At 36.8% G+C, this 24,639-nt stretch overlaps 1 protein-coding gene across 1 annotated transcript in view; it reads left to right on the forward strand.

Annotated features, from left to right (window-relative positions):
• The first annotated feature begins 4,532 nt into the window (after window positions 1-4,532).
• Window positions 4,533-24,639, forward strand: part of BRWD3 (bromodomain and WD repeat domain containing 3) — a 466,754-nt gene continuing 446,647 nt past the window's right edge. Inside the window, exons 1-9 of the mRNA XM_053715025.1 lie at window positions 4,533-4,666; window positions 4,766-4,824; window positions 4,961-4,990; window positions 5,087-5,146; window positions 10,759-10,909; window positions 12,050-12,148; window positions 22,055-22,215; window positions 22,828-23,049; window positions 23,234-23,334. Coding sequence (XP_053571000.1) covers window positions 4,657-4,666; window positions 4,766-4,824; window positions 4,961-4,990; window positions 5,087-5,146; window positions 10,759-10,909; window positions 12,050-12,148; window positions 22,055-22,215; window positions 22,828-23,049; window positions 23,234-23,334 — 893 coding nt within the window. The 5' untranslated portion in view covers window positions 4,533-4,656. The remainder of the gene's footprint in view (window positions 4,667-4,765; window positions 4,825-4,960; window positions 4,991-5,086; window positions 5,147-10,758; window positions 10,910-12,049; window positions 12,149-22,054; window positions 22,216-22,827; window positions 23,050-23,233; window positions 23,335-24,639) is intronic.

Below are 24,639 nucleotides of genomic sequence, written 5' to 3' on the forward strand. Positions count from 1 at the left end.
CTAGCGGAAAATTGGTCGCTAGCATGGGCCGTCAATCATGCTGATCGGGATGATTGCAGTCCGCCACATAAAAGATGGCAGAGAAGTTAAGGAGCAGCGGTATTATGACCGCTGCTTCTTAACTTCCGTTTCTGGCAGACCAGAAACTATGGGGCATCGATGCAGCATCCACTGCTTGTTAAACCGAACCCTATATCTTAATTTAAAAACAAGTTCCAATATACCCTTCACAGGATGTGGCCTGGATAGCAAAATATATGCTTTTATTTATGTTAAACGCTGAGAACCTCTTAGTCCGTTCATATTAGTGGATGATGTGGTAAATTGTTTTAACAAAGTAATCTAAGAGTGGTGATTCCCCTAGATTGGTGAGTCTGGCACTGTGCACGTTACAGTTCGGAGCTTGCAGTCCCAGTTGTAGATAGTTTGACCAGATGGAAGCAGCAGACCTTCGTAGTCACAAGCAAGATCTAGGGTGGGAGCAGAAAAGGGAGTCATCAGTGAAGAAACTTTTAAGCAACAAATATTATTTAAAATTGACTTTGACATAAAGGGAAATTATAATATTTTGCTATTTACACATTACAAATTATTCACTGCACTGCAACAGATCTGAATGTTTTAAAAGCATTTAAAAAAAATGCATTGTTTTGCAGTCCTGGGACACGCCCCTTGTTTATCTAACGTCCTTTATTCCTTTACAGTGGCCACTTAGAAATAGATATTATTGAGCTCCGACACACACCAACCAATCAATGTGCAGCATGTAGGAAAGTCAGGGTCCTGCATTTCACAAAATGCACTCCGCTTTTTAAGTTTATTGTCTCTTTATATGTGCTGGTTAATTTTTGTTGCCTTTTGCCACTTTGAGAAATGTATTTTATTTAGCTATATCTTGTATATATATATATATATATATATATATATGTGTGCAGTAATAGGGATAGATGCCAGTTTATCTGTCTGCCCAAATCCTACTAAAATGTAATTTTGATCTGTGTATGTCTGATTTATCAACATATACTAGATGGCCAAAAGAATGTGGAAAACTCTACTAATTATTGAGTTCAGGTGTTTCAGCAACACCCATTGCTAACATGTGCATACAATCTAGCACAAAGCATGAAATCCCCATAGACAAACATTGGCAGTACAACAAGTTGCACTTAAGAGCTAAGTGGCAGTGTCATAAGAAGCCACCTTTGCCACAATTCAGTTTGTGTAATTTCTTCCCTACTAGAGCTGCCCCGGTCAGCTGTATGTGCTATTACTGTGTAGTAGAAGTGAATAGAAGCAACAACAGGCCAGCTACGAAGTAGTAAACCATGCAAACTCACATATATGAAATTATTGAGAGGTGAACTATCTCCAGTTATTACAAGTGGAGCGCTTTTTAGCAGTTACGCTAGAGAGCTAATTGCGCTAGAAGTAAACTTTTTATGCTCATTGGGTTGCGCTGGCATTATGAGTTGAAAGTAAAAGGTTTGCGCTCTTGCGCTATCCCGACGATCGCAAACAGTATACTTCTCAATTAGACTATCGCGCAAATGATAACCTCTTTCCCAAAAGACGTCAATAAAGAAAAAAGTGGTAAAAAAAACGAACTCCCTACTCACATGCAAACCCGATCACATGTTCTCATATGTGCATACCCAATTGTATATTCACATATGCGCATACCTGATCGCATATTCTAATGTACACTTACCCGAAATGAAAATATGAATATTGCACATTCCAATGTTCTTAACATAGAATATGTTCTATTTATTCATAAATATTTCTACATATACAGTATCTGAAATTTCTACATATATCAGTATCATGAAATTTTAAACAACTTTCTAATTTACTCCTAATATCAAATTTTCTTCATTCTCTTGGTATCTTTATTTGAAATGCACGAATGTAAGTTTAGATGCCAGACCATTTTTGGTGAACAACCTGGGTTGTCCTTGCTGATTGGTGGAAAAAGTGCTGTCCAGAGTACTGAAACCAAAAAAAAAAAAGCTTAGATGTCTTTTTCAAATAAAGATAGCAAGAGAATGAAGAAAAAATGATAATAGGAGCAAATTAGAAAGTTGCTTAAAATTGCATGCTCTTTCTGAATTACAAAAGAAAAAAAATTGGGTTCAGTGTCCCTTTAAGGGAACTAGATGAAGAGGTGAGTATTCAAATCCCTAGATAACAGCTCCCTTAAAGGGACAGTAAACCTCAAAAATAATGTTATATAATTTTGCACCATTAAACACAGTGCAGCTCGCTCCTGCTGTCTGACAGAGCAGGAGCGAGCTGCACTGTGTTTAATGGCGCGGTCGGGCCAGGCTGTGACTATACAGCTGGCCCGATGCGCTGTTTGAAAAAAACAGACCCGCTCAGAAGATCACAGAGAGCGGGTCTGTAAAACAGCAGTTTTTTTTAAAAAATTCAAAGGGGAAATTATGTTTTATAATGTTTGCGCTAATATAATGTTATATAATTCTGCACTATGTGCAGAATTATATAACATTATATTTAAGGTTTACTGACACTTTAAAGGGACATGAAACCCAAATATTTTATTTCATGATTCTGAAAGAGCAAGTGATTTTAAACAACTTTCCAATTTACTTCTATTATTTAATTTGCTTCCTTCTCTTGTTATCCTTTGCTGAAAGGTTTATCTAGGTAAGCTCAGGAGCAGCAAAGAGCCTAGGTGCTAGCTGCCGATTGGTGGCTGCATATATATATATATACACTGATTTTCATTGGCTCACCCCCTGCATTGCTGCTCTTTCATCAAATGATACCAAGAGAATTAAGCAAATTTGCTAGTAGAAGTAAACTGGAAAGTTTTTAACCCCTTAATGACCACAATGTACCCTGTATGTCACTGGTCGTTAAGGGTTTTTTCAGGACATAATAGCACAAGTCTAGCAAGAACACACCATTAATGCCCTCCCTCCAGAAGGCTTTGTGGAATAGAGCAGTCTCAACGCTGGTGGCAAGACCACGCTATAAAACAATCAAGTCCCAAAAAAAGGCCAGCAACATACAGGGTACGTCGCTGGTCCTTAAGGGGTTAAAATTGTATGTTCTACCTAAATCATGAAAGAAATCTTTTGGGTTTTGTGTCCCTTTAAGCCTTAGAAACCCCCCATGACCCACTGTTAGAAAGGCATCTGTCTGCTCTTTCAAACGTGTCTTAGGGATGTAAGGTGAAGGAACATTTTTCTAAAAAAATAAGAACATCTTTAAATACATAAACACTAGGCGTGCATTCGGATGTTTTGGATACCTCTGAACGTGGCCCTTTGTGACTGCTAGCTAGTTTTGGAGCCAAATTTATACTTGTGAAACAGCAACACACTAAAATCTGTGCAAATCCAGATTTGAATGTACTGCTGTTTCACAAGTACAAACTAGCCAAACGGCACAAAGGGCTTCCTTCTCGAATGCACTTCTAAGATATACCCCCTGAACCCTTGTTCTAAAACCCATAAGCCCCTCTTTAAAATAAAGCCCCCTATATGTTTTAATCACCAGGTGATCTCTCTTATTTATATGAGGATAACACCTTCGTCAGTTGACTATAAGGTTTAGAAGAAAAAAAACACCATTGTTGCAACCGTGTTTATTAAAAGGTTACTCTATATATATATATATATATACACACACACAGTATATATATATTTGAATGCTGGGGTCTAAATCTAGACACTTATAATAGGTCATTAATGGCCTAGAGACCCCCAAGACCTCGTTTCAAACTGTAGCAACAAACAGCCATCCTACAAAACAGCTATATTTTCCCGATTTCTGTGACATATGAAAGGGTGGCACAGTTTTCTTAAAACATCTGAAACTGCAGTAATTCGTACATTTGACTCATTTATAACATGGCATTTTTTCGTTATCACGGTGTGATTCTGCTTAGAAAAAAATGTGTATCCTTAAAATGTCAAGTACAAAATTCATATTATTTCTAGATTTGCATGTCTCTTGATTAATTCACTGCAGACCATTGTTGTCTGCAAAGATCGCAAATCTGTGAAGTCTCGACGACTTTTACTTTATAACAATCAGATCATGTGACACTGCGCCCGACTCAAGAACTTTTTTTTCTCTATTGCCCCGCCTTATCCACCCAACAGCTTTGCTTTCTGAGATTTCCGGTGTCCTGTCGAAAACTCCAAGTCGTCAAAATCTCTAATTACACCCATAAATCTTTAGCCATTACTCCGCCTTTGCTGAATAACATACGGGTATTGAAGCGCTCTAATCACTTCCGCCCTTTGAAGTGACTCCACCCACCCTCTGAGTGACACTTTAGCGTCCCTTACGTCAATATTCGAGCTGCAACTACCTAGCTAAAGTGATCACAATGATTTTTTTTTCTCACAGCGCCACCACTGACCAAAGCCCGTACTACCTCCCATTACTTTGACATTTTATGGTTTATGGCAAACACGCCCATTGCCACTGCTTCCAGTCCCGCCCCCACACAGCGCCGCCCAGTGCTCGGAGGTTGCAGTACGCTTGGGCCTCTCATTCTTGCGGTCCTGCCGGAGGGGGCATCAGCTCGGTATAATGGGGATAGGGTTATGCGGTGACTCGAAAAGGAAGGGTCTTGTAATGGGAGTTTTCGCACTATAATCACACAGAGAGTGGCGCAACATGGAAGCAGGTGCGTTCTGCAGGATTATACTGGGAGAACTTATTTTTTTTTTATGAATAAATTTTATCCGGCACCAACTAAATACCCCTTACTCTTTTTTTATCACAGAACTCTACTTCCTGATCGCCAGGTTTCTGCAATCTGGTCCATGTAGGAGATCAGCACAGGTAAGTGGGGCTCCTCGGCCAACCTCCGTGCTGCTCAATATTGAGCTTGACATTATCCCCTGTGGCTCACACAGATGTCCCGGACAAGAGCCATCAGAGCTCACTGACCATCTGTCTCTCTTATTTCTCTCTCTAGGTGCTGGCGGAGGAACTGGAACAGCACCAGGTAAGTTAGTCACCTGAGCAGTGGGGGGCGATACATCGGGGTATTGCACAGAACCGTAGTTCGTGTTGCTTCTCACACTGGCTTCTGTTTCCACAGCTTATTCCTCATCGCCTTGACTGGGAAGGGAAGAAGCACCGGAGAACCTTCGAGGACCTGGTGAGTGCTGCACTGATGAGATACTTGGGGCCACTGTCACATGCTGTATCTATCCACTGTCTGCTTTAGTGTCGCTTTTATGTGCCCGATTCCCCCGGTGATGTTGCCCGTGTTTGTCACACCGCAGTCTATTGTGAGACATGGGGGGTTATCTGAGGGCACGTACAAGGGGCTGGGAGTTTGGCCGCAGCGACCAATTGAGACGCAGCTTACTCTGCGCACTGGGTTCTGCGGTAATGTGAACTGCACTCTGATTGGATATCTCCGTTCATAACACAGGAAATAGGGTTTCGACTTAAACCGTTCTGGATAAAGTATTTGTTTTTATGTTCAAGCCGCCATATTCCGGCATCTTATTTGTGACAAGTTGTGGTATAATGACAAAGACGTATCCGCTGGTGCTAGGTTATACACCGCGCCACTTAGATCTATTATAAAAGTGTAGTGTTTTGGCCTGGTGTGTTGAAAAATAAAAGCGATTACTGCTCATCTATTTATCGGAGCCTAACATACCCCTAAAGTTCAATGCTATGTCATGAGCGTGTCATTGTTTTTGTACACAAAAGCGTCACCAGTTTTTCGTTTTATGTCAAGCAACCCATTAGCGTAACACCAGTGCTTTTTCAGTTGTATAGTGTCCCTTACATAACATTATCTGACCTTCTTTCATGCTCTCAACTTTAAAATGCTATTCCTCTCATTAAAAACAAAACAACAACAAAAAACCCTGAGAGTATTTTTCACTGTCCTGACCAGATTTTTTCCCCTCTTTGCTTATGTAGAATGAAACAGTCTTCTGTTCTATGCTTTTGAATAGAGTTGCCCTTGTATTTCAATGTTTTTAATTACTAGGTTAGGTATGATCTGTTATACTGCTAGTGATGTTAAAAGTAAAGAGATCTATCAGTTTATTAAACATCTTGGAAGAATGCAAATAATTAGGTTCACTATGTCACACAGATTAAAGGGGCATTAAACTGCTGATCATAACTACAAAAATGGTATTTCCTACTGCTTAGTGCATGCTTAAGTGAATGTAAATTTTGATGCTAAAGTGCCCGGTTTTTAAAACTTTGATTAAAAACAGGGGCACTTTAATTCATCAAAATTTACATTTCACTCCTGTTGTGACAAAAAACTTACCTTTTAATCTTCACAGGAGCTCCAGCTTCCTCTGGTCTCACAAGCCATTTCTGATGTCAGAAATGATTGATAGGTCATCCTCCAATCACAGCTTCCCCCTGGGGGATTCAGTGTCTGGTTCACTGCTGTGATTGGAGGAAGCCGGATGCCTCATTTTAGACCCAGGAAGAGGCTTTGAAACGGGTGGAGGAAGCTGGAGCTGCTGTGAAGATTAAAAGGTAAGTTTTTTTTTTTTGTTTTGTTTTTTTTTGTTTGTTTTTTAACAGGAGTGAAATGAAAATTTTGATGAATTAAAGTGCCCTTGTTTGTAATCAAAGTTTTAAAAACCGGGCACTTTAGCATCAACATTTACATAAACTTTAAAAGAGAACAAATCTCAACATTAATTAACTTTTCAATTTACTGCTTTTATCAAACTTACTTAATTCTCTTGGTATCCTTTTGTTGAAGCAGCAGCAATGCACTACTGAGAGATATCTAGACACAATGGGTCAGCCAATGACAGACAGCACTTAGCTCCCAGTAGTGCATTGCTGCTGTTTCAACGAAGGATATCAAGAGAGTGGAGCAAATTTGATATTAGGCGAAAACTGAACTTATTTAAAATGGCTTGCTGTGTCTTATTCTCATAATATTTTTTTTTTGGGGGGGTGTTTAATGTGCCTTTAAAGGGATACTAAACTCAATTTTTTTTCTTGATTTTGACAGAGCATGCAATTTTAAGCAACTTTCTAATTTGATCTTTTATTATCATTTTTTTCCGTTCTTTTGCTAGCTTTATTTAAAAAGCAGGAATGTAAAGTTTAAGAGCTGGCCCATTTTTGGTTCAGGCCCTGGGTTACACTTAAAGCCATCAATAAGCAAGCGCTATCCAGTGTTCTGAACCTAAAATGGTCCGGCTCCTTTGTTGTACATTCTCGCTTTTTAAATAAATATAGCAAGAGAACAAATAAAAATTGCTAATAGGAGTAAATTAGAAAGTTGCTTAAAAATTGCATTCTCTATCTGAATCAATAAAGAAAAAAATTGGGTTTAGTTTCCCTTTATAAATGCCAAATGCTGAAGCTCCGCCTCTTTATATTGGTAGTCTCCATCTTGGATCTTGAGCATTCTCACAGAATGTGACAGAATCATTGCACTCTCATCAATGATATTGCCCTCTCTTTAACAGCTGTATCATTTGCCTGGAGGTAGTTTGCATGATACATCATGTGAGCTTTACATTTTTGCATCTTTTGCACTGTTGCACAAAATGTATTTTAAAAAGCTCTCAGCGATAATCTAAAACATGAAGCCACTGCAAAAATGTGAAGCTCCTGCACTGTATCAAGTACTCTAATCTGAAGCATATTATACAGTTGCCAACAAGTTGACAACCTCTGATATGGAAATACACACTGCTTTTGTCGCAGCATGTGAGAATACCTGGGCTCCAAGATGACGGCCTCCAGTACAAAGAGGCGCAGCTTCACCATCGGACAAAAGCAATAGCATAGATAAGTAGTAACCATTCTAAAGTACCTGCACCCAGCAGTTTAATGTCCCTTTTAAAGACCAGGTTTAGTCCTACTGCGTGTAAATGTTGTAGATCAGCTATTTGTTTTTTTAATTTCTTTTAGGCTGCTTTTTAACTTGTCTTATTGAATACATTAACCAAGCTGATACCATCAAAAAACAGTCGCTTTAACCATATGTTTTCGTAAATAAAGTGTGTTTGGGGGGTTGATGAATAAAACTCAACAAAAAAAAGGGAGTTCATAGGGGAAGCATGTGTGCAAATAAAACAACATTATTACTTGTGGCAAGATGATGGAACATAAGCAATGAATCGGTTCCGCTAGTTGTCTTTTAAATAAACTTCCTTTTACTTAAAATACTTGGGTCAGGTTTTTTAATTTCTTAGGTCTAATTCGATTATTTTGTGTCATGTATTCAAATAAGTACAAACTACCAATAGATAGCTCCCTATTTCTAAGTTTTTAGTAAGTAATATTGCTTTTAATTCTGTAAATAGCATCTATATTTAGTACCTCCTTGATTTATTGCTATAGACTATAAGCACTTTCGCTGCTCTTAGCCAAAATATTTTTTTAGCCGTGGGCTGCTGTAGCACCTAAAAACGGCGATCGGTTAAAACAAATAAAGGAGCTTTCTACATGAACTATCTTCATGAATGAAAGTGCCCTTTATTTGTTTCAATAGTAAATACTAGCGTTTGTAAAACGCTAGGATTTACTTTCACTTTAAGGATGCCCACCAAAACGTACATTTTTAGAGTATCACTTCCTTCTAATGAATATTATAAAAACAGTTGTACTTACTCTGAGTACGTTTTATTTTATGCATCCGAAAATCAGATGCTGCTAAAAATTAAGCTATATAAAATTGACTTTACCTTTTTGTTGTTTTTGTTTACCTAATGCACGGGTAATATTTGTATTGAAGAAAGCCATAATAGTTTTTAGCTGTGGTACAACTTTTTTTTTAAATTAAAATAATTTTGCAGAGTTGGAAAATGAAAAACACATTGATAAGCATAGTGCTGTTTTATCCATTATTTTTTTCCTGGAAACCACAGCTTCTAGAAATGTATTTTTGGCTTGTAACTTTTTTGGATTATTTATCATATTTTTATGCTTTATATGAATGTGTAGGTCTCGTCTGCTTTTCATATAAATTTAGCAATCCGTGTTGTGGTTTATAGCTAATATTTAGCTATGGATTTAGAGACAAGGCTGTGTCTCAGTACTGTAAAGTTGATGCATTAGTGAAGTGATGGTTAAAGAGATATGAAACTCAATATTGTTCTTTCCTGATTCAAATAGAGCATGTGATTTTAAACAACTTTCTATTTTACTTCTATTCATTTTTCTTTGTACTCTTGGTGTCTTTTGTTGAAAAGCAGGGGTGTATGCTTAGGAGCTGGCCCAATTCTGGAGCACTATATGTCAACAATTTTGCAAGAATGTTATATATTTGCGAGAGCAGTAGATGGCAGCACTATTTCCTGTCATGTAGTGCTCCAGATGCCAACCTAGGTATCTCTTCAACAAAGAATATTATGGGAACAAAGCAAAATTGCTAGAAGTAAATTGGAAACTTTTTTGTTGTTGTTGTTGTTGTTGTTTAAAATGGTATGTTCTGTCTGAATCCATAAATAAATATTTTTTGGGTCTCATCCCTTTAAACATTTTATATGCTTTAATTTTCTTGTGATTTTGTTTAATTTGCTAAGAATATGCTACTCGTGCAAATGGGAAAAGCCTTAGTCAGTGCTTGACAAATCTGTTTAAAAATTAAGAGCCAGTAAGAATATTTAGGAGCCAGACCATGGGATTTGTATATGGATATATGGAGAAAACCCCCAAAAGTTAGGAGACAGTGGTAAAATTCTAGGAGCCAGTGGCTCCCAGGCTCTTGGGTTTGTCGAGCCCTGCTTAAAGTGACATTGTAGACCAGAGTTTTGTATTATGCATATGAGAGACCAGCAATGCAATATATTAATTTTGCGTGGGAAAATGTAGAAAATACCTCATTGTGCACACATAACTAGTCTGACTGGTAGGGACAACTCACAGTTCTGTTAGTGGATGAGGATATATATGCCTGACAAGAAAAAAGGAAACTTATACAACAAGTATCCATACATGTTCGTTTCTTTTAAAAAAAAACCCAGACATTTTAATACACTTAAAGGGACAGTCTACACCAGAATTTTTTTTTGTTTTAAAAGATAGATAATCCCTTTATTACCCATTTCCCAGTTTTGCATAACCAACACAGTAATATTAATATACTTTTAACCTCTGTGATTATCTTGTATCTAAGCCTCTGCAAACTGCCCCTTTTTCAGTTCTTTTGACAGACTCGCAGTCTAGCCAATCAGTGCCTGCTCCCAGATAACTTCTCGTGCACGAGCACAGTGTTATCTATATGAAATACGTGAACTAACACCCTCTAGTGGTGAAAAACTGTTAAAATGCAATATGAAAGAGGTTGGCTTCAAGGTCTAAGAAATTAGCATATGAACCTCCTAGGTTAAGCTTTCAACTAAGAATACCAAGAGAACAAAGCAAAATGGGTGATAAAAGTAAATTGGAAAATTGTTTAAAATTACATGCTCTATCTGAATCATGAAAGTTTATTTTGGCCTAGACTGTCCCTTTAAATACTGTTTTTTACTGTTGGGCTGATATGCAAAGCAACACATACGACAGGTTTGTTCAATTTGAAAGTCACTTTAATAATATTGCATCTCTAAAAATATTTTGCTCCTTTTTAAAATAAAGTTTAATATTCAGCTTTAAGATTTATGTACATCTGTTTTACTAATCTGTCATAAGTATTTATGAACCAGTATGGTGTTCATGAATTGTTGACCAATATGTAACTGCCCATTCCCTTATACTTTTCTAATCTTTGTTTCATGTGTGTACATACTTTCTGATTTGTTCCTCTGTTAATTATAGGTGGCTGCCAATGCTCACATCCCCCCAGACTACCTGCTTAAAATTTGTGAGCGCATTGGACCTATTTTAGATCAGGAGATCCCACAGAGTGTGCATGGGGTGAGGAGTCTCCTGGGAGTAGGAAAACAATCTCTTTTGAGAAGGGCAAAAGGTAATTATTCCGTATTATTTGTGTGTCTACTGCAAAGTAAATTCCTATTGTAGGACAAGACCTATTGAATGAAGGGATTGTAGTGCATAATTTTCAAGGAAGACAGCGGATATTCGCTTACACAGTTCGATTAATAATATTTAAAGGGACATCAAAGTGCAAAAGGAAGTGCTCTTATGTGTTAGAGCATATTATTACTACACAATTGCTTGTAAATAACTGTTTAACCCTGCCAAAAGCTTAAACACATAGTTTGTCAGCTCCAAAGCAGCAGTGCACTACTGGGAACTAGCTGAACACATATGGTGAACCAATTACAAGAGATAAATGTGTGTGCCACCAATCACCAGCTAGTTCCCAGTAAGCAGTGCTGCTTGTCAATATGTTCATATGCCTTTCAATAAAGGATAGCAAGAGAAAAACGTAAATTTGATAATAGAAGTGTATTTAAAGGTGTCATAAAATTACATGCTTTAGCTAAATCAAGAAAGTTTAACTTTGACATTCTTTTCTCCTTAACGTTAAAATAACATATACCTTACACAAAAGAGAAGTAACATTGTTGTCCTGTTGCTTTAAAGTGATAGTCCATTTTGATGAATTAGTGCCTGGTTTTTAATAAACCGATTCAAAACAAGGGCACTTTAATTCATCAAAATTGACATTTCACTGTTTTTACCTTTTTAATCCTGAATACCGCTCCAGCGATTTTCCCCCGGCCGTCGGAAGCCTCTGCACACGTCAGAAATGACGAATCAGGCTTCCTCCAATCACAGCTCCCCCCAAACCCCCTCCCCCCCGGGGGGAATCTTGGCATGATGCAACGCTGTGATTGGAGGAAGCCGGATTCGTCATTTTGCACCAGCGAAGACGGCTTGCGACAGGCGTAGTAAGTGCTGGAGCGGCTGCCAGGATTAAAAGGTACGTTTTTGACGAAAACAGTGAAATGTCAATTTTGATGAATTAAAGGGCCCTTGTTTTTAATAGGTTTATTAAAAACGGGGCACTAATTCATAAAAATTGACCTTCACTTTAAGTTTGCATAATATTATGCTATAGCTGTCCTCTACAAAATTAGTTTTGCTGGTAACTCATAAATCTTACAATTGAAACTGTATTTGATTGTGAATATTTTCTCAGATTCCAAGCATACACAATGGAAAGGATCTGCATTTGCGGCTTTGCACAGGGGAAGGCCACCAGAACTCCCAGTCAGTTATGGACAACCGCTCAGCCTTGGTAAGTTGTGGTAGAATTGTTCTCTTTAGTAGTTTTAGGATTATCACTCTGTTTCATAGCAAGGGCCCTGGCCCTTCCATGTTGTATAATCAGTGCAGGAACTTGTTTTTTTAATTTGATATCCATATAGGTATTGTATGGATAAGAGAATTTAAAGGGACACTGAACCCAAATTTTTTCTTTTGTGATTCATATAGAGCATGCAATTTTAAGCAAATTTCTAATTTACTCCTATTATCACATTTTCTTCATTCTCTTGGTATCTTTATTTGAAAAACAAGAATGTGTTTAGAAGGCCACTCCATTTTTGGTGAACAAACTGGGTTGTTCTTGCTGATTGGTGGATAAATTCACCCACCAATAATCAAGTGCTATCCAGGGTTCTAAACCAAAAATTGGCTGGCTCCTTAGCTTAGATGCCTTCTTTTTCAAATAAAGATAGCAAGAGAACTAAGAAAAATTGATAACAAATTTTGATTCAGTGTCCCTTTAAGGCTGCCTAAAATTTTGGTTTCATATCTGTTGAGGACAGGTAACTGTACAGTCTTTACAATACAGTGAGCTATAAGGGGTTACACAGTTGACAATTAGTAAGAGTGCCACAATTATTATATTTTTAGTCAATAGGCATCCGTAGTGGGAGGTAGGAACAAAAGACTTTAATACATGAGTTGCAACGAGTAGCAACAAAAACAAATGCGCAAATCCAATGTATTTAACTGTGCACACACTAAAAACAAATTTCTCTGTTTATAATCATTTACTCATCCATTCTATTGTTTGTTGTATTCCAGAAACCCGGTTATATCCACACTGATACCAAATAAACACTTAAAGGGACAGTATACATCAATTTCATATAACTGCATGTAATAGACACACCTATAAAGAAGAATATGCATAGATACTGATATAAAAATCCAGTATAAAACCTTTTTTAAAAACTTACTACAAAGCTCCTAGTTTATCACTGTTGATGAAGTTAAAGGGACAGTCAACACCAGAATTTTTGTTGTTTAAAAAGGTAGATAATCCCTTTATTACCCATTCCCCAGTTTTGCATAGCCAAAAGTTCTAAATATACACGTTTTACCTCTGTAATTACCTCGTATCTAAGCCTTTGCAAACTGCCCCCTTATTTCAGTTCTTTTGACAGACTTGCATTTTTAGCCAATCAGTGCTCACTCCTAGGAGCTTCACGTGCCTGAGCTCAATGTTATCTTTTTGAAACACATGAACGAACGCCCTCTAGTGGTGAAAAACGGTCAAAATGCTTTCAGATTAGAGGCGGCCTTCAAGGTCTAAGAAATTAGCATATGAACCTCCTAGGTTTAGCTTTCAATTAAGAATATCAAGAGAACAAATCAAAATTGGTAATAAAAGTAAATTGGAAAGTTGTTTAAAATTACAAAGTTGTTTAAAATTACATGCCCTATTTAACTCATGAAAGGTGTTTTTTTTTTTTTTTTTTTCTTGACTGTCACTGAAAGGGGCTGAGAAAGCAGTAAAAGTCACACCCCTCCCTCCTCTGCATATGAAAAGACCCATTACACAACTAGGCGTCTGTAGACATCTGTATACATCTAAAACTTTGGGGCATGGTTAGAAGTCTGAACATCAGCACAATATTATTTAAATATAAGCAAAACTATACTTTTTTTTTTTACAAAAATTACTCCCAGATTGGCTAGTTAAATGGATGATCTACAAAACATCTATGCAAAGAAAAATATAGTGTGCAATGTCCCATTATCTTTTGCAGACTTATGAGATAAATCAATAAGTAGTACAAAGGGGAACTTGAAAATTGTTTAATAAACCGTTAAAAGTATTGACAAAATGTGCAGAAACAGCTAACCCTAGTAAACTATGCTCTTACTATAAGGTGACCAATAAGACGTTAAATCTCCTTTTTGCCTTGTAAATTCTGTTCAACCCATTGATAACCTTGTGTTGTGGGCAGCCAAGGGGTTAAATCACTTTTTTGTTCAATATTTTGATAGGGGAGAAAAAATAGAAGTAAGGTCTGTCAGATTTTAGGTTTTAGAAGGCGCTATTTTCACCTGAAGTTCAAAATAAATTTGGGACTATTCTATTAAAGGACACTGTACCCAAATGTTTTCTTTCATGATTCAGATTGAGCATGAAATTTTAAGCAACTTTCTAATTTACTCCTATTATCAAATTTTCTTCATTCTCTTGGTATCTTTATTTAAAATGCAAGAATGTAAGTTTAGATGCCGGCCCATTTTTGGTGAACAACCTGGGTTGTCCTTGCTGATTGGTGGATACATTCATCCACCAATAAAAAATTGCTGTCCAGAGTACTGAGCCCAAAAAAAGCATAGATGCCTTCTTTTTCCAATAAAGATAGCAAGAGAACAAAGAAAAATTGATAATAGGAGTAAATTAGACAGTTGTTTAAAATTGCATGCTCTATCTGAATTACAAAACAACATTTGTGGGTTCAGTGTCCCTTTATGGATCACTGTGCATCCAAGGGTCTTGGTTTTTAATGGTCAGGAGGTTGATTGTGGTACTCTGTCTTACACTTTGGGTAGCACCTGTTTCACTGTACATATGGGTGTTTTTTTAGCATGTGTGATGATCTATTACAGAGCCTCTGTCTCCTCAACTGCTTTGGTTAGTAGGTTGTCGTAACCTTCATTTTAAGAAGAGGATCCTTTCTTTTAAAGGGACAGTCTAGGCCAAAATAAACTTTCATGATTCAGATAGAGCATGTAATTTTAAACAATTTTCCAATTTACTTTTATCACCAATTTTGCTTTGTTCTCTTGGTATTCTTAGTTGAAAGCTTAACCTAGGGGGTTCATATGCTAATTTCTTAGACCTTGAAGCCCACCTCTTTCAGATTGCATTTTAACAGTTTTTCACCACTAGAGGGTGTTAGTTCACGTATTTCATATAGATAACACTGTGCTCGTGCACGAGAAGTTATCTGGGAGCAGGCACTGATTGGCTAGACTGCAAGTCTGTCAAAAGAACTGAAAAAAGGGGCAGTTTGCAGAGGCTTAGATACAAGATAATCACAGAGGTTAAAAGTATATTATTATAACTGTGTTGGTTATGCAAAACTGGGAAATGGGTAACAAAGGGATTATCTATCTTTTAAAACAATAAAAATTCTGGTGTAGACTGTCCCTTTAATTAAAGGGTCACATGGTCTAATGTTGATCACCTGCACCACCAGCTTATATATAATGGGTAGTGTGGCTGCTCTAGAAAAGTGGCAGCATTTCCTTGGCTGGGGACTTTTTTTTTTTTTTTTTTGACATGTTGATTTTTTTTAATAGTAATCTGCTGTATATTAAATATTTATATACTGTATTCAGCTGCCATCTGGGGCATTTTGTTTTTGCATTAGAGTATGTAAAAATAAATGTCTGTCATAAAGGTTTAAAAAATAAATTGGTATTGGGCTTTTTAATTATGGCTACCAAATTTAGAAATCTTCAGTTTGGAAACCATCCATATTGTGGTGGTCAATTTAAATGAATCCAATAAAGTTGTAGAGACCTGGATCTTAGAAAATTAGATGGACATTCTAATAAAAAATAAATTATTTTTTGATGCAATTAAGGTGCCAGGTACACAGCCTAGTCGTGCTGCTGATTGGATCAACGGCAGTTTCTGTTTTGGACTAGCAGTGCTCTGCGGTTTCTAAAGGGTACTTCTACTTTGCACTTCTAATACTTTTGCAGGGGTTAAACACCCAGCATTTCAGGGTTCCTAAGTATGTTTTGGTGGCAGTTTGTTTTTACGTTCTGCAAGTCTTAAAGGGACAATATTCTCAGGCAAGCAACTGAGTTCACTACTCAAAGATGGTGACTCTTAAAGGGACATAAAAACCAAAGTTTTGCTTATGATTCAGATAGAGCATACAATTTTAAGACCACTTTCTATTATGTAATGTGCTTCATTTTCTTGGTATTCTTTGCTAAAGGAACAGCATTGCGCTACTTGGAGCTAGCTTAAAGAAAATGATGAGGCATATATGTGCAGCCACTAATTGGTATCTTCTGAGCCTACATAGGAATACTTTTAAACAATACACAGAGAATAAAACTAATAAGATAATAGAAAGAAATTGGACATTTTAAATTGCATGATCTGAATCATGAAATAGGAAAAAAATTAGGTTTCATGACCCTTTAAGTAAATGGCTTTCTCCCCCCCAGTAAGTTTTTAGTTTCTCCTGCTGCTTGTCTCCATAGATTTTCTATAACCAATACTGCAATAATTACATTTTCAGTTTAGGTGGCAAAAGCATTTTTTTTGTTCTTAATGACAAACTGAAAGTAAATGAGCTTTTTGTAAAACTATAGATCACTAGGAGCATAATAAAGGTGAGATGATTTTACAGTTAATGGACCACTAAACTTAATTTCAAATGAGTAGCATATTTTTTTCAGTTGGTTACATTTTCCTTCCTAATGCATCATGTAACAGCCATTAGCCAATCACAAAATGCAAATATATATATCCTGTGAATCTTGCACATGCTCAGTAGGAAAAGGTGCCTCAGCGTGCAAATAAAAAGATTGGGCACATTTAGATAATGGACGTGAATTAGAAAGTTGTTTAAAATTGTGTGCTCTATTTGTATAATAAAAGTTTTTAATATTCTGTCTCTTAAGTATCCCTTTTAAGGTACCTTTTACAAACCGTTTTCTTGGAATAAGCAGTGTCCTACTTCCTGACAACTCTTAATATGCCAAAAGGAATATATTTAGATAAAGTAATTATATTGCCTCCCTAAAAACTTACATTCCTCTTAAGGGACAGTCAAGTCCAAAACAAACTTTCATGATTCAAATAGGGCATGTAATTTTAGGCAACAATTTACTTTTATCACCAATTTTGCTTTGTTCTCTTGGTATTTTTAGTTGAAAGCTAAACATAGGTAGGCTCATATGCTAATTTCTTAGACCTTGAAGGCCGCCTCTAATCGGAATGCATTTTGACAGTTTTTCACCACTAGAGGGCATCAGTTCAAGCGTGTCATATAGATAACATTGAGCTCACGCACGTGAATTTACCTAGGAGTGAGCACTGATTGGCTAAAGTGCAAGTCTGTGAAAAGAACTGAAATAAGGGGGCAGTTTGCAGAGGCATAGATACACTTTTTTTTTTTACGCCTGTGATTACCTTGTATTATTATAACTGTGTTGGTTATGCAAGTCTGGGGAATCGGTAATAAAGGGATTATCTTTTTAAACATCAAAAATTCTGGTGTTGACTGTCCCTTTAAGGTTTCAACAAGCCAGAACACTTCTGAATACGGGGATACAATAAAATATTAAAAATATCAAGTATTAAAAATATATGTCACAAATTATGGTGCAATATGGACCAAAGTCCATAACAGAGTCTAAATGAATATAAATATTGAAAATCCCTCCAGAATAAGATGTAAACTTGTCGGGCTGCTTTAGATAAGGCACACCACAAACACAAATGATTCCTATAAAGACATGAAAAATAGAAGATGCTTCCAATTGAAGAACATACAACTTCATAAGTATAAGTCACACTCAATCATCAATGTGTTATATGACACCAATAAAGATTAATTTCCCTGGACCTAATATGGTGGTTGCATCCCATTTATTTTTGCACAGTGTTTATTGTACAATTAGATTTTTGTAGATTACATCTTGTGGCAACTGTATTCTATTTTTAGTATCAGATAAACATGCCTCCATACTTTTTCTTAAAGTGAAAGTCAATCCTAGCGTTTTTGAAACGCTAAGGTTGACTATTGAAACAAATAAAGGGGACTTTCATTCATGAAGTATAACCTACTTTATGCAGAAAGCTCCTTTACTTGTTTCAAGCGTTCGCCGTTCTGAGCTGTTCAGGCGGCCCATGGCAGAAATAAAATATAATATATAAATATATCAAATTAATTAATATTAATATATATATATATATATATATATATATATATATATATATATATATATATATATATATATATATATATATATATATATATATATATATATATATATATATATATATATTTTAGTATCTCACAAAAGTGAGTACACCCCTCACATTTTTGTAAATATTTTATTATCTTTTTATGTGACAACACTGAAGAAATGACACTTTGCTTCAATGTAAAGTAGTGAGTGTACAGCCTGTATACCAGTGTAAATTGGTTGTCCCCTCAAAATAACATAACCATTAATGTCTAAACCGTTGGCAGCAAAAGTAAGTACACCCCTAAGTTGAAATGTCCAAATTTGGGCCCAATTAGCCATTTTTCCTCTCCGGTGTCATGTGACTCATTAGTGTTACAAGGTCTCAAGTGTGAATGTGGAGCATGTGTGTTAAATTTTGTGTTAACGCTCTTACACTCTCATACTGGTCACTGCAGTTCAACATGGCATCTCATGGCGAACTCTCTGAGGATCTAAAAAAAAAAAAAAGTGTTGCTCTACATAAAGATGGCCTAGGCTATAAGAAGATTGACAAAACCCTGATACTGAGCTGCAGCACAGTCTCACAGGTCAGGTTCCACTCAGAACAGGCCTCGCCATGGTCGACCAAAGACGTTGAGTGCACATGCTCAGCGTCATATCCAGAGGTTGTCTTTGGGAAATAGATGTATGAGTGCTGCCAGCATTGCTGCAGTGGTTGAAGGGGTGAGGGGTCAGCCTGTCAGTGCTCAGACCATACACTGCATCAAATTGGTCTGCATGGCTGTCATCCCAGAAGGAAGCCTCTTCTAAAGATATTGCACAAGAAAGCCTGCAAACAGTTTGCTGAAGACAAGCAGACTAAAGACATGGATTACTGGAACAGTGTCCTGTGGTCTGATGAGACCAAGATAAACTTATTTGGTTCAGATGGTGTCAAGTTTGTGTGGCGGCAACCAGGTGAGGAGTACAAAGACAAGTGTGTCTTGCCTACAGTCAAGCATGGTGGTGGGAGTGTCATGGTCTGGGTCTGCATGAGGGCTGCCGGCACTGGGGAGCTACTGTTCATTGAGGGAACCATGAATGCCAACATGTACTGGGACATACTGAAGCAGAGCATTATCCCCTCCCTTCAGAGACTGGGCCACAGGGCAGTATTCCAACATAAGGACACCAAACACACCTTCAAGATGACCACTGCCTTGCTAAAGAAGCTTAGGGTAAAGGTGATGGACTGGCCAAGCATGTCTTCATACCTAAACCCTATTGAGCATCTGTCGGGCATCTTCAAATGGAAAATGGGGGAGCGCAAGGTCTCTTAACATCCACCAGCTTCATTATGTCATCATGGAGGAGTGGAAGAGGACTCCAGTAGCAACTGTGAAACTCTGGTGAACTCCATGCCCAAGAGGGTTAAGGCAGTGATGGAAAATAATGGTGGTCACACAAAATATTGACACTTTGGGCCCAATTTGGACATTTGCACTTAGGGGTGTACTCACTTTTGATGCCAATGGTTTAGACATTAATGGCTGTGTGTTGAGATATTTTGAGGGGAACGCACATTTACACTGTTATACAGGCTGTACACGCACTACTTTACATTGTAGCAAAGTGTCATTTCTTAAGTGTTGTCACATGAAAATATATAATAAAATAGATTTACAAATATGAGAGGGGTGTACTCACTTTTGTGAGATACTGTATATGTGTGTTGTAGAAAGGATGCACTCTCCAGGAATTTGCAAAATCGTGACCTTTTATTGGTTACGTTTCGGGGTTTTACCCCCTTTGTCAGACTCCAAAAGTTAACGTTTCTACAAGTTCTATTTATTCATTTGGAATCACCCTGGGTGATTACTAGAGGATTCGTGAGTGCTAGCCCCTGCCTTAATTGAGATATATATATATATATATATATATATATATATATATATATATATATATATATATATATATATATATATATATATATATATATATACACACACAAAATTCAAGAGGGAGACGTCAGCACCACCAACTTATCAAGTTATAGTCTTTATTTACAGTGACATGAAGACAGAAAACAGCAGTTGGTGGTGCTGACATCTCCCTCTTGAATTTTGTTCTATGTATGAGAGGTGTGCAGGACCCTTTGACGTACGGGCACCCCAGAAAGACAGTCTATACCACACACAAGGATGCGGCATGAAACGATTCTGCATCGTTGCAGTGAAGGGCTGGATTCGATTCATGTATCATCACGTGACCCCGCCTCCAGGACAAGTATAGAGAGAGTGCTGTACTACTAACGCAGTACACTAGCACAGCGTTTGATGTCACGTCCCCAATAAAGCAACGGGGCTGCTAATGGGCAGTTTCTGGAATTGCCGCACGCAGTAGGAGGACTGGTGCTGTGACTGCCTGAGTGATGGTGACGACTCAGAGTACACACAGCAGGCTCATTTTTATTTGGTGGGAGACGGAGTCCTTTGAGAAACTTAGTAAAGCAGAATACATTTTGCCTGTGAGCACCACATATCTTAATTTCTACTAGAAAACCCCTCATTATAACAAATCGGTGAAATCACAGGTCCCTCTAGATGTTTTTTTTCCCCTCTCTCATTTGTCATAGCGATACTTGTGTATCCCAGGCACACGTGTGTCTGCAGAGCGGGTTTTCTCCACTGCAGGAGATGTGGTAACGGCAAAAAGAAGCACCCTCAAACCAGAGCATGTAGATCAACTAGTGTTCTTACACAAAAATCTACATATTACATAATTCTGAGCAGTGATTCGTGTTTATATTTAATGTTTTTTGGCACATCCAGAAAGTGCTGTGTGCCCAACTGCCCACACTCCAGTCCAGTATTGTTAAGTTATTTTGTATTTGTTAATGTTATAGCTTATAGCTTTTTGAAAATTGAAGCTTAAAACCTTGAGTAAATCTTTGTTGGATCACAAATATTATACACGACCACGTCACTCACTGACACACACACACAATACAAAAGAAACAACACACAACTGCACACCTCATGTGTGCGTGTCGCCCTTTCTTCACCATGATTCACTCTCTATGATGTGTTTTTTTGGTATTGTTTGACTGTGTGTGTGTGTGCATTGTGTAACAATATATTTGTGATCCCATATAGTTTTTGTGTAACTATATATTTGTGATCCCATATAGTTTTTGTGTAACTATATATTTGTGATCCCATATAGTTTTGCTCTTTTGTTTCAGTTCTGTCTGTTTTTAAAGAGCCAAATGAGATTTTGATTTTATTTATTTTTTTCTCTCAAAATGGATATAATCTAACTAAAACTAATTTTTTTTTAATTATTTTTTTAATTTTGTCTTTCTTCGTCATGGCACATTTTTCTTTTAAAGTAATGGTAAACTCTCCCCTTTATAAAAGCAGATCCGGAATGTTAGTGATATTTTAGATGGAGTTTAATTCATCCATTGTCGTGAAGATGCACTATAACTTTTTAATGTAGCACTGAAATACAAATACGCCACGCTCTGGCCGCCCACTTCAAAAGTATTTTTTTTCTGTGAGTTCATTGATCTCCAATCAGCACTCTAGCTACAACAAAAGTACCTTAAGGCGCGAGCGCTGATTGAAGAGCAGTTCAAATACGCAGTGTATTTGAATTTCAGCACTACATTAAAAAGTAAGTTTTGCAGCGCATCTTCATGACAGCTGATGAATAAAACTCAGTGTAAAATATCACTTACATTCCGGAACTGTTCTTATAAGGGGGAGAGTTTACCATCACTTTAATGTATTGGCTAAATATGATCCCAATAAATGTTAAGCAATAACCATGTTTAATTCAAAAAAATATTACAATTTAAATGGTTGCTAAAATACTCAAATAACAATCTGAAATGTAAGATTATTTATTCTTGCTGTTCATGGTAATTAGCAAAGTTCAGTGTTTTTACCATTTTCTTCTTTTTTCCCATTAGTAAATATTACATATTCCAGAGTACTATCTGGCTGTACACGTTTCAACTATATATTCCCAACTTCAACTTACCAGCATATAAAAATGCACAAGAGGATTCTGGGCCACTTATCCTCTGTATACTGCGTGGCTTTCGATCGCAGCGGGAGGCGTATATTCACAGTGAGTTTCCGTCATATGCAATTTTGAAAGGATTTTTTTTTTCTTGGTGATAGAACTTTTACTTAGCTTTTAATGTGTTTTTAACATAATATTTAAAGAAATTGATTAACTTACTGTTTTATGATTGCCTTAAATGTTGAATTTTTCATTGACGTACACACACACACACACACACACACACACACATATATATATATATATATATATATATATATATATATATATATATATATATATATATATATATGTGTGTGTATACAAATGATCGTTAAATACTGGATAATTAACAAATGCAAACGGTTTCAATTTAATATGAGTAATAGATTTTTTTTTCTCTCACAAATCCTTCCCCCTGCATCATGTGACAGCCATCAGCCAATCACAAAATGCATTAACATATATTCTGTAAATTCTTGCACATGCTCATTAGGGTGCCTCAGAAAAAAATGTGCACATTTAGATAATGGCAGTGAATTGGAAAAATAATTGCATGTTTTTTATCTGAATCATGAATTTTTTTTTTTTTTTAGCTTTTTGTTCCTTTTGAATCTTCTGTCCCATACTGCATTTTATTTCTCATTTTATGAATGTATTTCTATTCTTTTTATATAGGGTTCAGATGACTGTTTAGTAAAAATATGGGCCACTGATGATGGCCGTCTCCTTTCCACATTACGAGGACATTCAGCAGAAATTTCAGATATGGCTGTGAATTTTGAGAACACTCTTCTTGCTGCTGGAAGCTGTGACAAAGTGATCCGTGTTTGGTGTCTTCGCACTTGTGCACCTGTGGCAGTTCTACAGGGCCATACAGCTTCCATCACCTCCATACAGGTAATGCTATTGTAGCGTCGCAGGTACTCAAATGTTTTGATATTCCCATTACACTCTTCTTTTTTTTTTTTTTTTTTCTTTATTATTTATAGTGATAAATTGCAAGTTGCTAATGCCAGGACTGTGTGTAAACCTTGTTGTCTCTAGCTGTATGAAAACATGTTGTTTTCCTCTTCTTTTTCAGTTTTGTCCTGCATCAAAAGGAAAAATTAGATACCTCACTTCTACTGGTGCTGATGGGACTATCTGTTTTTGGCAGTGGCATGCAGACTCCCTAAAATTTAAGTATGTGTGTGTGTTTTTAAATTAACCTTTTTTTTTGATAATTAGATTAGCAGAGTAAGAATGGTTATCTACAAGTTTGCCGTTTTTATAGCGCGGTCTCTAAACTGCATATATCAAATATCTCTTTTGGACCATATGAGTAGTATGTAGTATGTAAAATATATATTGGTTGTTTAAACCCTATATTACAAAAAAAAATGTTTTTAAAAGAATGTTAATCTTTAACTTATGGGATTTGCATTGAGTTGCAATACAGGGACATTTGCCTTGAAGGGCCTCCTATTTGGACTTGATCTTTTTGTGGCCAAATATGGGCAGATCTAAATAAGCTCCTGTACTGAGCAAGCCGTTGCTTTTGTATATTTCTATTTTTTGATCTGTTCAGTTTAACAGTTACTGATTTATGTCTGTCTCCTATTTTAAGTAGCGAAATCCTTTAGATCTGGTCTGTTAGGACTTTGGCAGATTCCGTCTACAAGAAGATTATATATATAAAAAAAAAAAGCATAAATCTCACTAAAGGGTTTACATACCAGTAGATTATGAAATACAATTGTGATTAAAAGCTAATATGATGATTTAAATATACTTGTTCCCTGTATAATTGTATAATCCGCAAAAGCAACTTACTAGTAGATTTCTTTTTTTTTTTCCCCAAATTTTTCTTTCATGTAATTAACAAGAGTCCATGAGCTAGTGACGTATGGGATATACATTCCTACCAGGAGGGGCAAAGTTTCCCAAACCTTAAAATGCCTATAAATACACCCCTCACCACACCCACAAATCAGTTTTACAAACTTTGCCTCCAAGGGAGGTGGTGAAGTAAGTTTGTGCTAGATTCTACGTTGATATGCGCTCCGCAGCAAGTTGGAGCCCGGTTTTCCTCTCAGCGTGCAGTGAATGTCAGAGGGATGTGAAGAGAGTATTGCCTATTGAATGCAGTGATCTCCTTCTACGGGGTCTATTTCATAAGGTTCTCTGTTATCGGTCGTAGAGATTCATCTCTTACCTCCCTTTTCAGATCGACGATATACTCTTATATTTACCATTACCTCTACTGATTCTCGTTTCAGTACTGGTTTGGCTTTCTACAAACATGTAGATGAGTGTCCTGGGGTAAGTAAGTCTTATTTTCTGTGACACTCTAAGCTATGGTTGGGCACTTTATTTATAAAGTTCTAAATATATGTATTCAAACATTTATTTGCCTTGACTCAGAATGTTCAACTTTCCTTATTTTCAGACAGTCAGTTTCATATTTGGGATTATGCATTGAATTATCATATTTTTCTTACCTCAAAA

This window comes from Bombina bombina, chromosome 1, assembly GCF_027579735.1.
Source record: "Bombina bombina isolate aBomBom1 chromosome 1, aBomBom1.pri, whole genome shotgun sequence".
Lineage (NCBI taxonomy): Eukaryota > Metazoa > Chordata > Amphibia > Anura > Bombinatoridae > Bombina > Bombina bombina.